This window comes from Ceratotherium simum, chromosome 6 (genome assembly GCF_057802395.1).
Source record: "Ceratotherium simum simum isolate JZ-2026a chromosome 6, ASM5780239v1, whole genome shotgun sequence".
In the NCBI taxonomy this organism is placed as follows: domain Eukaryota; kingdom Metazoa; phylum Chordata; class Mammalia; order Perissodactyla; family Rhinocerotidae; genus Ceratotherium; species Ceratotherium simum.
Window position 1 is genome coordinate 78,510,557 of NC_141905.1, and position 12,371 is coordinate 78,522,927.

The 12,371-nt window shown below is 50.5% G+C and overlaps 1 protein-coding gene across 1 annotated transcript in view; it reads left to right on the forward strand.

Moving 5' to 3' along the window:
* The first annotated feature begins 5,880 nt into the window (after positions 1-5,880).
* PLPP4 (phospholipid phosphatase 4) overlaps positions 5,881-12,371 on the forward strand; it is a 121,682-nt gene continuing 115,191 nt past the window's right edge. The window contains exon 1 of the mRNA XM_004428136.3: positions 5,881-6,005. Within this exon, the coding sequence (XP_004428193.1) occupies positions 5,950-6,005 (56 nt within the window). The 5' untranslated portion in view covers positions 5,881-5,949. The remainder of the gene's footprint in view (positions 6,006-12,371) is intronic.

Consider the following 12,371-nt stretch of genomic DNA (forward strand, 5'->3'; position numbering starts at 1 on the left):
ATAACTAACAAAGGCCTAAGATTCAGAATATATTAAAAATTCCTTCAAATCAATAACAAAAAGCAAAATCCCATTTTAAAAATAGGCAATAGGCATGCATAGGTACTTCACAAAAAAAGAGGAAAGAGTGGCCAAAAGGCACATGAAAAGGTGGTCTACATCATTAGCCATCCGGGAAACACAAATCAAAATCACAATAACATTTCACTGAAGATGTGGCTGGGTGCCGTAAAAAGAGCACAGGACTGTGAATGATGGACTTGGCTTCAGTCCTGAGCCCGGTCCCGCCCATGACACCCTGGGGGGTCTTGGCAAGGCCCTGGACTTGCCACAAGCAAAGGAACACAACAAGCTGTGCACTAGGTACAAAGCTTCTTAATCTTTAATTTTTTTTCTTGCACTAATATTCCAAGAATCTAATTTGTGCCACAGCGTCTCCGACAACGAGAATCCTGTTGGTGGCTCCCACACAAAGATTTCTCTTTGACTTTTTTTTTTTTTAATTTTCGTTTATTTTTTCCCCCCAAAGCCCCAGTAGATAGTTGTATGTCATAGTTGCACATCCTTCTAGTTGCTGTATGTGGGACGCGGCCTCAGCATGGCCGGAGAAGCGGTGCGTTGGTGCGCGCCCGGGATCCGAACCCGGGCCGCCAGCAGTGGAGGGCGCACACTTAACCGCTAAGCCACGAGGCCGGCCCCAAAGATTTCTCTTTGGGTGAAGTAAGGGAAGTGATATTCTGACTTTTCACAGGATGAATTTGAAAATAATAGGCAAAATCCTGCTGGGAAAGAAAGTTCCTACCTTAATGCTTTCTAAGAAATGAAGTAACATTTTTCCCTGAAGACTTCATTAATTCATACATTTTCTCCTTTGATGGAATAACAACTACTCTAAAGATATGAAAGGGTTAAATCACTTTCACTGTGCTTTACCTCTTTCCAGGAAGGAAGTAGGAGAATTACCCTTTATTATGTGGAATTTGGCTTAATGCACTTCAGTGTTGGATCTATAGTGCTATATCCTCAGAGGTCTTATAAATATTACTACTTGAAAGAAGGTAAAAGAACTGAGAGTATTTAGCTTGGAAAAGAGAAATTTCTCTCCCCCCACCCCCACCTCCTGTCTCCATCTCTCTTTCCAGTTGTAAAATAATTAAAGGGCTATAATGTAGAAGAATGGGCATTAAATTTATTCTGTGTGGTCCACAAAGCACAATTCGGAGCCAGGGATGTAGGCTACAGGCAAGTCTGTTTCTACTCAAACAACAACAATAGATCTTTCCAGAAATGGAATGAGCAGTGAGTGAGTTCCACATCCTTGGAGGTGTTTAAGAAGACAGATATTTGTTGAGACCATTATGAAAGATATTCATGGACCAAGTTGAACTTGATGACCACTTCTGAAATTCCTCTTGGATCCTTGGGTGTTTTAGGCACATCTGCAAGTCCGTACCAGGCACCCACAGTGGGAAGCCTGGACATGTGGGTCTCTGTAGGTAAGAGTCACCATGCTGGCTGCCTGTTTCCAGGTCACACTCTTAGAGCAGCCAGGTAGGTGTCACTGAAACCCTAAGAATAAATTTTGGAAATGAGATTATAAGAAATTGTTGCAAAGTTGGGTTCTCCAAAGGTGGCGTTAGTTTTTAGGAATAGCCAAAAGTCTGGTCAATATGGGATCATCATACTGGACAATACTGTTTGGGGATTTAAAAAAAAATCCAACAGCAGAGGTATGACTACGGAAAGAAGAGGGTGATTTTCTTGGCATTCCCATAAGCTCAATACGAAACATGAGAGATTTTCCAAAGTGGCAGTTTGAAGATGTGTGCAGCCACAAAAGCACTGGGGGAAGCTGTACTCATCTGAGTGTCTACATCTGAAGTGACTTTTCAAAGATCAATCTCGCCCTTTACGGTTACGGTGCTCATCATGTCTAGGCAAGGGATGGGCATGTTGATTTTATTTCTTACGATAGAGTGTTTCTGAGACTACGAGCACCTCTGACCTGTGCTTCCTTCACTGGAGAATGTCGCATTCCATGGGAGTCTTCTGAAGACCCGGCAGGGGCTGCTAGCTGGGCACCTGATGCTCTGGCTGGATTCCTTTCTCTAACCTGCCTTTACTTCTTCACTCTGTTGTCATTTGTCTGCTGGGGTAGCAACACGGCTCTTCTGGAAGGCTCTACTATTTGGCGTATGTTCACAGCTGGACAGCTGCTAGAGCCAGCTACCTCCAAACCCTTGGGAGTGGCTTCCTGCTTTATGGAATTTGTGACACCAAGGATGCCATCTTCAGTCCCTTTCAGGGGGAACAGAGCCTGTCTGCCCTTCAAGAGGGACCTGCCTTAAATTATAAATTCTTCTGTGAGAGACAGCCGGCGGAATATCCAGATCCAGGTCTATATAATGAAGGAGGCTAGAGCTTTCCCTTGACAGCTGACTTTGATGAATGGGAAAGGAGATCATCAGAGCTGTGACAGAGTTGCTAAAGGGAGCGAAGAAAGGGACTGGGCAGCTGAAGATGAGCCTTAGGGTGACATCACAGCTTTGTTTAAAGGAGGTCCTGTGAATGCAGACTGACAAAGGCAGAAGCGGGGCAGCCTTACCCTCGAGCACCGAGGATAACCCTTTTACTGGTTAAAGATCCTGGGGTTGGAGAAGAACTCAGGGAGTCATGCTAGTTGTCTTCAGCCTGCACGGTCGTGGCATGGAAGGCGGTATCCTGACCCTTGTTTGTTTGCTGCACATAAAATATCTTCCCTTCTCCAAAGCACCAGCCCTCTATTTGTAGGCTCACCTTTCCCCCCTTCTCAGCTTACGGGCTTTGGGGGAAGGTTCCACTTCCAGCCTAGGGATGAAACATGTGACCCAGGCCTGAGACAATCAGGCCATCATGATTCCCTGGCCACAGTGATTGGTTCAGGGCTGAGCAGTGCCAACTGATGCTCAATGACACTTTTGCTGGGAGCGCTGGGGTCAAGGTAGAGGTCTTTCCCACCAGATTTGATCCTGAGGGCATGCAAAGCTGGAATTCTTGCAGCCATCTTGCAACTACCAGGAACCTGAGACTGAAGCTAACACAGGAAGACAGAGCAGAGATGTGGAAAGAACCAAGTCCTGATGACATTGCTTGGACCCTGAATCCAGCTGTGCCTGAAGCCTGCTCTTCCCTTGGACTTTTCAATTCTTTTTTCTTAAATAAGTTTGGGTTGAGCCATCTGTTCCTTGTGACCACAGAAATTTCAACTGTATCAGTTCTGTGCAGCTGGTGGGCAGGGGGTGGAAACAGTTGGGGCAGACTAATGCATCGATAAAAGTTGCAGGATGATGTGTTGTAATTCCCTATAAGGAAGAGCTTTCAACAGAGCTGTCTGAAGAGGGTACAAGCTCTTTCAAGGGTGAATTCCTTATCAGTGGCAGGATTTCCAATACACACAGGATGACCACATGGAAGGGAGAGCATAGAATAAATTCAGGCATCAAATGGAGGGGTTGCACTGGGCAGCTCTTTAGATCTATGTGTTTCAAAGTCACTTCTTAATGATCACAGTAATGAAGTCACATGCCCTTTCAAAATCCCTCTCTAGGTAACTCTAATACAAGCAAGAAATGATAAACAGTGTGGCACAAAGGTTCTAATTCTGTGATCTTAATAACAGACCCTGGTGGCAGGACGTCCACAGCTAGGTCTCCACCATGAACTTAACCTTGGTTTGCCCCTCTGATCTGCGAGTGAGGTCAACCCACTATGCCCTCCACACTCCTTCCACCTTCTGCCTCCTGCACCTATGCTCTGCCCTCACCCGGAATTTCCTTGCTTTCTGCTTTCCTACTTTGCCTTACAAGAACCCACTCTCCTCCATAAGGCTGTGTTCTCTGGCCACTCCGGACCAAAGGAATGACTCCGATTTCTGACCTCTGAGTGATCCAGTTTTCCGAAGCATTTCTTTGGACTTATTAATACTGCTTTACATAGTTCCTTGATGTTTCTTCGTGATTTTTCGGCTTCCCATCTTCTTGAGAGCAGATACGGATTATGAATCTTGCACCCAGCGCACAGGTTTGCACAGGCTGCACTCCGTTGATGCTTTCAGGTAAGCGATGTTTAAATGTCATGGGCTCTTGCTAGTATTCCCATCTGGAATATAGATACCTGACAGTCTCCGATCTAGGCCACTAGAGCTCACTGGGTTGACTGTGGGCTGTCCTACAACACTTTGCCAACCCATGTAGGAGTCCAGTTGTGTCCAGGACAGCTGCAGGGCCCAAGACACAGAGGAGACAGACCCACACCTCCTCCCTCCAAGTCCTTCCCACTCCACCCACACCTGACACCCACTGCCTGATGAGATATATAGTCATTCATTCATTCATTCACCAAATACTTACCAGGCACAGTGTGCCAGACAGCAGGTATACAGTGATGAGCAAACCAGATGCAGTTTCTGCCTGTGGGGTTTCTGGTATGGAGTCCCTTCCACACAGAGCCAGGATTGTTCCTCCTCTGCCTCCTGTCTCCCTGGACCCTGAGCTGTCCTGGCTCAGGAACCTTGGACCTGCCATGCATCCCTTCACAGGTAGGGTCTGTCTGCCCTTTGCTGAGGCTGAAGTCCTCCTCCTAAGATCTTCTTTCTACCTACTTCCCCTTTTGTCCAAGACTGAGCTATGGCTCCTCATTCCCAGAAACTACCTTCTAACCCATTTCCGTGGCTCACCAACCCCAGGAGCGGTCTGGGCTCCCCATGGACAACCTAAGGGTTATGGTTGATGTGAGTTTTGCATCTTGAATGTTCATTTGCTTTAAGTTAGTACAGCCGAGAAGTTCAAATTCTAAGAAATATCCATAATCCTGACAAGTGATGAGAAAGCAAAGCCAAACTTCTGCTGGGCTCCGGCCTGAGCTCGTGACCCCCAGGCCACCGGTGGGGGTCTGGCCTTCCGCTCTGAACTCTGAGAATGAGGCTCCTGGTCCCGCCTGTAGCGCGGCTGCCGCAGGCTCTGATGACTGAACGCTGGGTCAGCCATGAGCGACCCTGACCCCCTCCGCGAGCAGGGACCATGCCAGTCTCTTTTTTCACATTTCACAGCGCAGCAGTCCAAAGCTGCCGGGAGTGGGAGGGATCCCCTCCCCAGGGGCCACCTGGCGCTGGTGGCATGGCGAGGAGCTAGGCTTGCCTTTGCCCTAGTCTGTGCCAGGGCTCTGGAGCCTGATAGGCACTTTCTGAGGGTAAAGCGAAGCCTGCGAGTGATCTCGGGGGAACTTCCTAGAAAAAAAGAATTTCAGGTTGGAAGGGTGTAGGGAGGACCGAAAGCAGGAGGGAGCGCTGCTCGGCACGAACAGATGGTGTCAGGGCGGCCTCGAGCCTAAGAGAATCCCCAAAGCGCTCTTCTACTACATGCCCAGGTGCGTGTGCCAGGGAGCGAGAGCCCGGAGAGCGCGAGTCGGAGGCCGAGCGAGGAGACGCAGAGGGGCCGCGGGCAGAGACCCAGCGAGCGCGCTGCCCGGGCGCGGAGCCCAGGGGCCGCTCACGGGCGGGGGAGCCGGGGAGCGCGCAGGGGAGGCGGCGGCGGCCGCGGCGGCGGGGCTTCCCCGGGCTTCCCCTCCCCGCGCGGCGGGCGCACGGCGCGGGTCCAGGGCGCGGAGGCTGCGCCGGCGCCAGGGAGCCGGGAGTCCCCGAGGCGCCCCCGGCCAGGCGCCGGGACGCGGGGCCGGGAGCGTCGGGAGCGGCCGGCCCGGAGTCCCTGAGCCCCGGGGCCGGAGGCGGGAGGTTTGGGCTGAGCCCTCCCCGCCGCCAGCCCGCCCCAACCCGGCGCCCGCCTCCCGCCCCCGCCCGCGGCCTGGAGCGCGCCTCCCTTGCCGCCCCGGGTCTGGCGAGCCGGCGCCAGCCGAGCTGCGGGAGCCGCGGAGAGTACCAGGCGCCGCCGCCGCGGGAGCTGCTCCAGCCGCACCATGCGGGAGCTGGCCATCGAGATCGGGGTCCGAGCCCTGCTCTTCGGGGTCTTCGTGTAAGTAGTGGCGCGCCGTGGGCGGGGGCGCACGGACGTGGAGACCCAGGGACAGATCGTCTCTGCGCCCCAACTTTGTTTGCGCCACCGCGTCCCGCTGGGGCCTGGATTCGAGGTCCCCTACCCGCCCAGTGCCCGGGATGTGTCGAGCGGAACCAAGAGAGACCCTCCGGATCCCCTTCATGGGACCCTGGGCGCGAAGGGACCCGCGCGCGCCGGGCTGAGACCTGCTCCCGCCACCCCCAGCGCGCCGGGGAGCGGGTCCGGCAGCCGCTCGGGTCCCCTCGCCTGCGGCTTTGTCGGTCCCGCACCACCTGCCCGGGGATTCAGGGCTGCTCCCCTAGCCGCGGACGCGCACCCTGGGGAAGTTTCTCCCTGTGTGTGATCTTCGAGCCCAACGTTTGCAGTCTTTGCTCCTGGCCCCGTCTCCCATTGCCCCTCGCCTTGCCCAGGGCCGGGCTCGATGTCCTTCCATGTCCCTGGCTTTGGCGCCCGGGGTCCTGGTGAGCGTTTTCAGAGCAGGCGTTTGCGGTACTTCCCCGGCTGGAAAACTGTTGCTGCGGAGGCTGGGGTGGTCGGGGGGCCGGAGCCTGGGATGTGGGCTCCAGACGTCCTGGAGCTCTGTGCGGAATCCTTGTCTGCTTAGGGTGCGGGCGGAGACCCTTCGGGGGCAGCAGCGAAATGCCCAAGGTGGCTCTGAGCGGCTGGTACCGGGAAGTAGCGATCTTGGAAAGAGGAGGGGGCTCTGGCGCAGGTTCCTTCAAAGACATCTGAGCCCCAGGGCGCCCCGGGGACCCGCTGCCCACCTGCCTTCCAGGCCCCAAGCAGCAGGGAGCTGTCGCATCTTTGCCATTCAGATCAAAGCCCAGAACACCAGCTCAGACCGCTCCACAGTCCCCTGTGATCTGTCACCCAGGCGCCCACACCTGCACTTGTCCCTCCATTAGCGGGTCAGCTTCTCTCCCCCTCTGCCCATGGCTGTTTTCTGACACATTTAAAATATTAAAGTTGCATGAACTTTCTGGATTTGCTGGGTTTTTTTTGAAAAGCCCACTGAGCCATTCCAAACAGGAGTCTCCTCTCTGGATTTCTGCCTCGAATCCGGAGTCATTGATGGCAGGTGGGAGGCTGTGAGATGACTTCTGTTCCAGCGCAGCCCAGGGTGCACACATGGAAAAAAATGCCCTTTCTTGCATGTTTTTCTTTACTAGGGATTAAATTCATCCAGAGTATTTATTCACACCATCAGAAAGGGCCGTCATCTCCCCCAGATGCAGGCAAGCCCCCTCTCCCAGCTTCTGACTAAACACTAGTGTTATTCAGTGGGAAGAAGGAAAGAGAAGAACTTGAGTTGGGTCTGGATGCATTTGGGAAAACAGAAAACACTTTTCCCTCCTCTAAAGCTGTTTCTCTACCTTTGGAAGATATGTTTAAACTAGTGACTGCTGTGTGATCAGATGGGGACAGTTTTCAATTGGCAGATAGGCTAAGTCCATTAAATTATTATGTGATAGAAATGATAAAATAGTGTTTGGTGCACAGTAGAATTTACCATTTGTGGGGTGCATGTTTGTGTGAGTAATGCTGAGATAAAGGGAGGGAGGCTCTTAGGCTGCCTGGTTTGATTGCTGCTGGGAATTGTCAGATAAAAAAAGGGTCCAATAATATGTAAATATTGACATTGTTTTCAGATTTCCCTTCAAATATTCCTCCAAACATTTACAAGATGTTTACAAACATATAATGGTGTGTGCAGTGGGTTGGAAAATTTGATAATTATCATTTTATGTTCTTCTTGCTTCCTCTAAGGATGTTATGTAAAAACCAGACAGGCAGTTTATATTCTTTTCTCCAAACTTCCCCTTTGTATTAATTACTTAATGGGGATCTGCTGTCACCCAAAGGGAAACACTTGGGCATTGATGACATTTTTGGATGATTTCCTACTTTCCTCTCAAATTGAGAATATTAACAGGGTGTCCAACTTGAGGCTCTTTTACCTGCAAAGACCAGCTTTGGTATCAGTGCGAGACTCCGTGGGAGGGAATCTTGGATGTCCAGAGGCTGTTATCCTCAAGCAGATAACGACTTCCGGAAGGACCACTGGGAGCTCAGAGATACAGATGACGCTTTGTTTTCTCAGATAAGCTTCTGGCGAGCTGACAGAGGCTGACTTTTGCGGGAAGTTTTAGTCTTCCTTTTGCCAGCACTGATCTGATGGCAAGATTCAGTGGCTTCTACCCACCTCTGCTCATGAAGGTGGTGGTCTCAGCAGCAGGGCATCACCTGAGAGGTTTGGAAAGTCCCTCTGGACAAGCTGAATCCAGTTTCTCTGCTGCTGGGTCCAACTTTACTGATCTAATTCATCATGTAGTTCTGCTTGGTATTTCTACCCTACTTCTCAGGATAAGAGAATAATCTTTTGGGGGGGGTTACTTTGCAAACTTGTGCCTCTGGGGGAGCATCATCTGTAGATGCACCTGTTCTCTGACCACATTTGCTCTGCCTGAGGGCAGGAATCCCACCACTGATGCCCATATGCTTCCTTAGATTCGAAGTTAGCGCTAATGAAATGCATTTTGGACCTACATGTAGCAGGGATGTAAGGTTTCCTTTGCTCTCTTAAGGAATCAGTTCTCTGTTTGTAGACCAGATTTGGCGCTGAGGTTTGGTGATTTCGGGATTCCAAAAGGCTGCTCTCCCAACAACCCCCATAGATCGCCTAAGAGGTGCTCGGTGGCTTTTGGACAATCCTACCTAAGAAGCTCAAATCGCTGGGAGGAAAATTAGTAAAGAGGAGTGAAAATCAGGGCTGGCACATAAAGTTTAACCTGACAGGAAATAGATTGGTTAGAGGAACCCAGTGTTTAGGAAAAATCGAAGTACGATGTGTAGCTTTGAGGCTGCATTTGCTACTGTGAAGCCTGTGGGCCCAGAGGCCCCTTTGCTCCTCCTTCTAGGTGACAGGCAGAGCAGGGAGAGGAGCACCAGTGGGCTTCCTCTGTCCTGCTGCCACCCAAATCACTCATCCAGCAGAGATTCTGTGAGCGTTTCTGCAAATGCCAAAGCCAGCGCTGGACCTCGTTGAGCAAGCACAGTGTGGAAACAAGGTGGCCAGTCAACAGCCCGGCAGACCAGTCGTATATTACTAGTATATTACTTCTACTTTTACTACGATCCCAGCACAATAACAGCCAGATATTGAGAGCTTACTTACTGTATGCCAGGCACTGATGAAGGTGATCACATACACCACTTAAGCCTTATACGCACCTGATGAAGGGGGATATTGATATTTCTGCTCATGGATGAAGAAACTAAAGCACAGACAGATTAAGGAACTGCCCAAGTCACAGGGCTAATAAGGGCAGATGTGAGATCTTAATCCAGATGCTCTGACTGCGTCATCTGGACTCTCAATCACCTCGCTGTCCTGCTTTAGAAAAAATAGCAGACAGCCTTGATCAGTCGAGGGCTTACTGTATGCCAAAGGCATTCCGTGGGATTCTCCTTTAATCCTTGTCTCTCTTGAGGGGGCTGTCTTCATTCTCCCCACTTTATGAATAAAGAAACCAAGGTTTAGAAAGGTTACGGAACTTGCCTGAAGGTGCTCAGCTAGCAGGAGGTTTAACCTGGATTCAAACAGGCAGCCAGCCCCCTGTCCCGAAGCCTCCAGCCACTGAGATGGGATGTGTCCTGCGCCAGGCTTCCGGCCTAGAACGAAAGTGACCGCATCCTAGAAGCGATCCCCTTAGGTGACCCGTTATCTCCCCAGAAGCAAATGCACAGCCTGGAGTAATGGGTGGGAAGAGATGTCACTCTAGTTCTCAAATCAGCCTCTTCGGATGTTGCCTCAACAGTGGAGGTGGTGGTTGTGGCTCACATTCCCTAAGAGATGGAATTAGGGCATGTTACAGATTCTGAGGGGTCTTCCTTAGGTCTTTGGAGCCTAGAGGGCAAGATGTGGTGCGTGAATTGCTGGTAGGAACATAAATGGTAGTATTGAAGAACTAGGGGCGTGCTGCTTTCTCTGTGCTGCTTTCTCTCGCAGCTGTTGGCCGTTGCCCTCCAGGACATCCATTAAATGGGAAAACCCTTTATTTACAGCACTGCAGAAGGGATCCTGGAAATATGGTGACGATCTGAAATGCTGACTGGGGGGAAGGGGATCTGCCTGTTTTGCTTGTGAGCCTGGGATCCTCAGCTCCCCCGTCTGTCCCTCTGTCCCTCTCCTTCTCTCTGTCTCCCTCCCTGTGACTCCTGGAGGCTCTGTGTCCCTCCAGGAGCTGTGGGTCTGCTCAGGATGCCGGGCTGCTCAGGTAATGCCATTTGCCTCGCGCACATCAGTCCAGCATCCTTCTTTGAGCACTTCCCATGCAGGTGGCCTGTGCCAGGTGCTGGGGATGACCAGAGAAGGAAGGCCAGAGATCTCCAAGGAGCTCACAGTCTGGCAGAGCAAGCACACGGTGGACCATTGTTTGTTATTTTCCCCCGTGCAGTGACTGTTTTTGAAAGTTTTGCCTCCAAACATTTCTCTTTCATCATTCATCCAGTTGACAGATGCTTATTTGTGGCACCTTCTAGATGTCTGCACTTGTGGTAGTTATTTTCTTTCCCTTCATTAGTAAACTTGGGTTGGTGTAATTTCAAACAGACACGGGGAACCTTGCTGCTTTGGCTGGTCCAGGTGACTTGCCTGAGGGCACTGGCTGTCAGGTAGATTTTTGGAATATTGACAGTAACTAACATCTTTCTTATTGCCCCTAAGAGTCCAGTCGAGAACTCCAGGTGGAGGACGGTTATGGTAGTTGGAGCAAAGGGCTCCGTTTTACTGAGCAGGAAGAATTAACTAGTCCTGGGAGGGATGAGAAGGAGGAGACAGGTGCCAGGGAAGGCTGCCCAGAGCTGACCCCCCACCTGAATCTTGAGCATAAAGTGGCAGGTACAGAGGGCCTGGCCCAAGGGCATTCTTGCAGATGGAGCATCCTAGAGCAAAGGCCTGGAGGCCCAGAGGCACATTTTGGGTGGTGCCGGGTATGGCCTCAGCACAGAGTATGGGTTTCGGGGGTGGATGGTAAGAGTGGCAGGAAATAAGCGAGGGACAGGAATGTGGAAGGTCTCAGTGCCCTGCTGGGAAGTGTGGCTGTTCCTTAGAGGCACTAACTGGGGAGCCCCAGGAGGTGTGGAACAAAAAAGCGCCATGGTCAGTTACTTGCCCAGAGGTGTATAATGTACTACTGTATATGAAAGACCCTGCGCTTTGGAGCTAGACAGGTCTATGTTTGGATTTTGGCTCTGTCATTAACTAGCAAGTTGCCTAAAATCTCTGAACCTCACTTTCTCCATGTGGGAAAGGGGAATAATACTTACTTCATCAGGTTTATTAGATAAAGTGCTTTAAGTGCCCGTGGTACATGCAACAAAAATTAGGTGTCTCCTCCCCACTCTGTGACTCCCTCTTACATACATGTAGTGTCTGAGAATGTCGGTGTGGCGAAGTGGTTGTGACTGTGGTCTTGGGCATCGGGTTGCCGGGAATTGAATCCTGGTTTTGCTGCTTATCAGCTGTGTGAGCCTTTTGGGAAAGCATTTCTCCAGCTCTAGCCCTGTTTCTCCATCTATTCGAGGGGAATGTTAACCACATCCATGAATGTAAGGCTTGTGAGTGTTCAACGAGAGAATATTCAGCTCATTGTGGGTGCCAACTAGTTGTCATGTTATTATTATTATCTTTTTATTAAGATGAATCCATAATGTACAGTAAAGAGAAACGCCGTAGGTAGCTAATGATACTCAGTGATATATAATTTACTACAGGATTTCTATAAAATAATAAGCTCCTCTAAATATATTTCAAATGATTCCTTTTAGCCCCCAAAAGTGAGGTATGTAACTTGCCGTGAGTTCATTCAGTGAGCCGTACCCCCATGGAGCAGCATGGATGACTTGCTGTCTGATGGAGGGGGTGGTCTCAGCCCTGCAGTGTCTCAATGGTGACTTCAACGGCTGGCCATTTACAACAGTGATTCCAGGACATCGAATCAAAAGTGTTGTCAGCTTAACTCCATTAGATATTAGATAATGTATATGGAAAATGCTATGTGCCCATCATTTTCTTCCGAGTCTGTGTTGATCATACAGAGTTCTGTTAGAAGCCTGGTGCAGGGAGTTCTTTTCATCAGATACTCTCTCCACCCTTGTCAGTGCCTGCTGGACCAAGTGTACCCAGTGCTTCTCCCCTCCCTGGAAAGGCTTCTGCCTTGTCATCTGATGAATGGAGCATCCTTCTGTTTGAAATATTATTTGCCACTGTAAAATGAGTCTGCTGTACCCAGAATTCTGAAAATTGATGGTGTTTTTCCACAG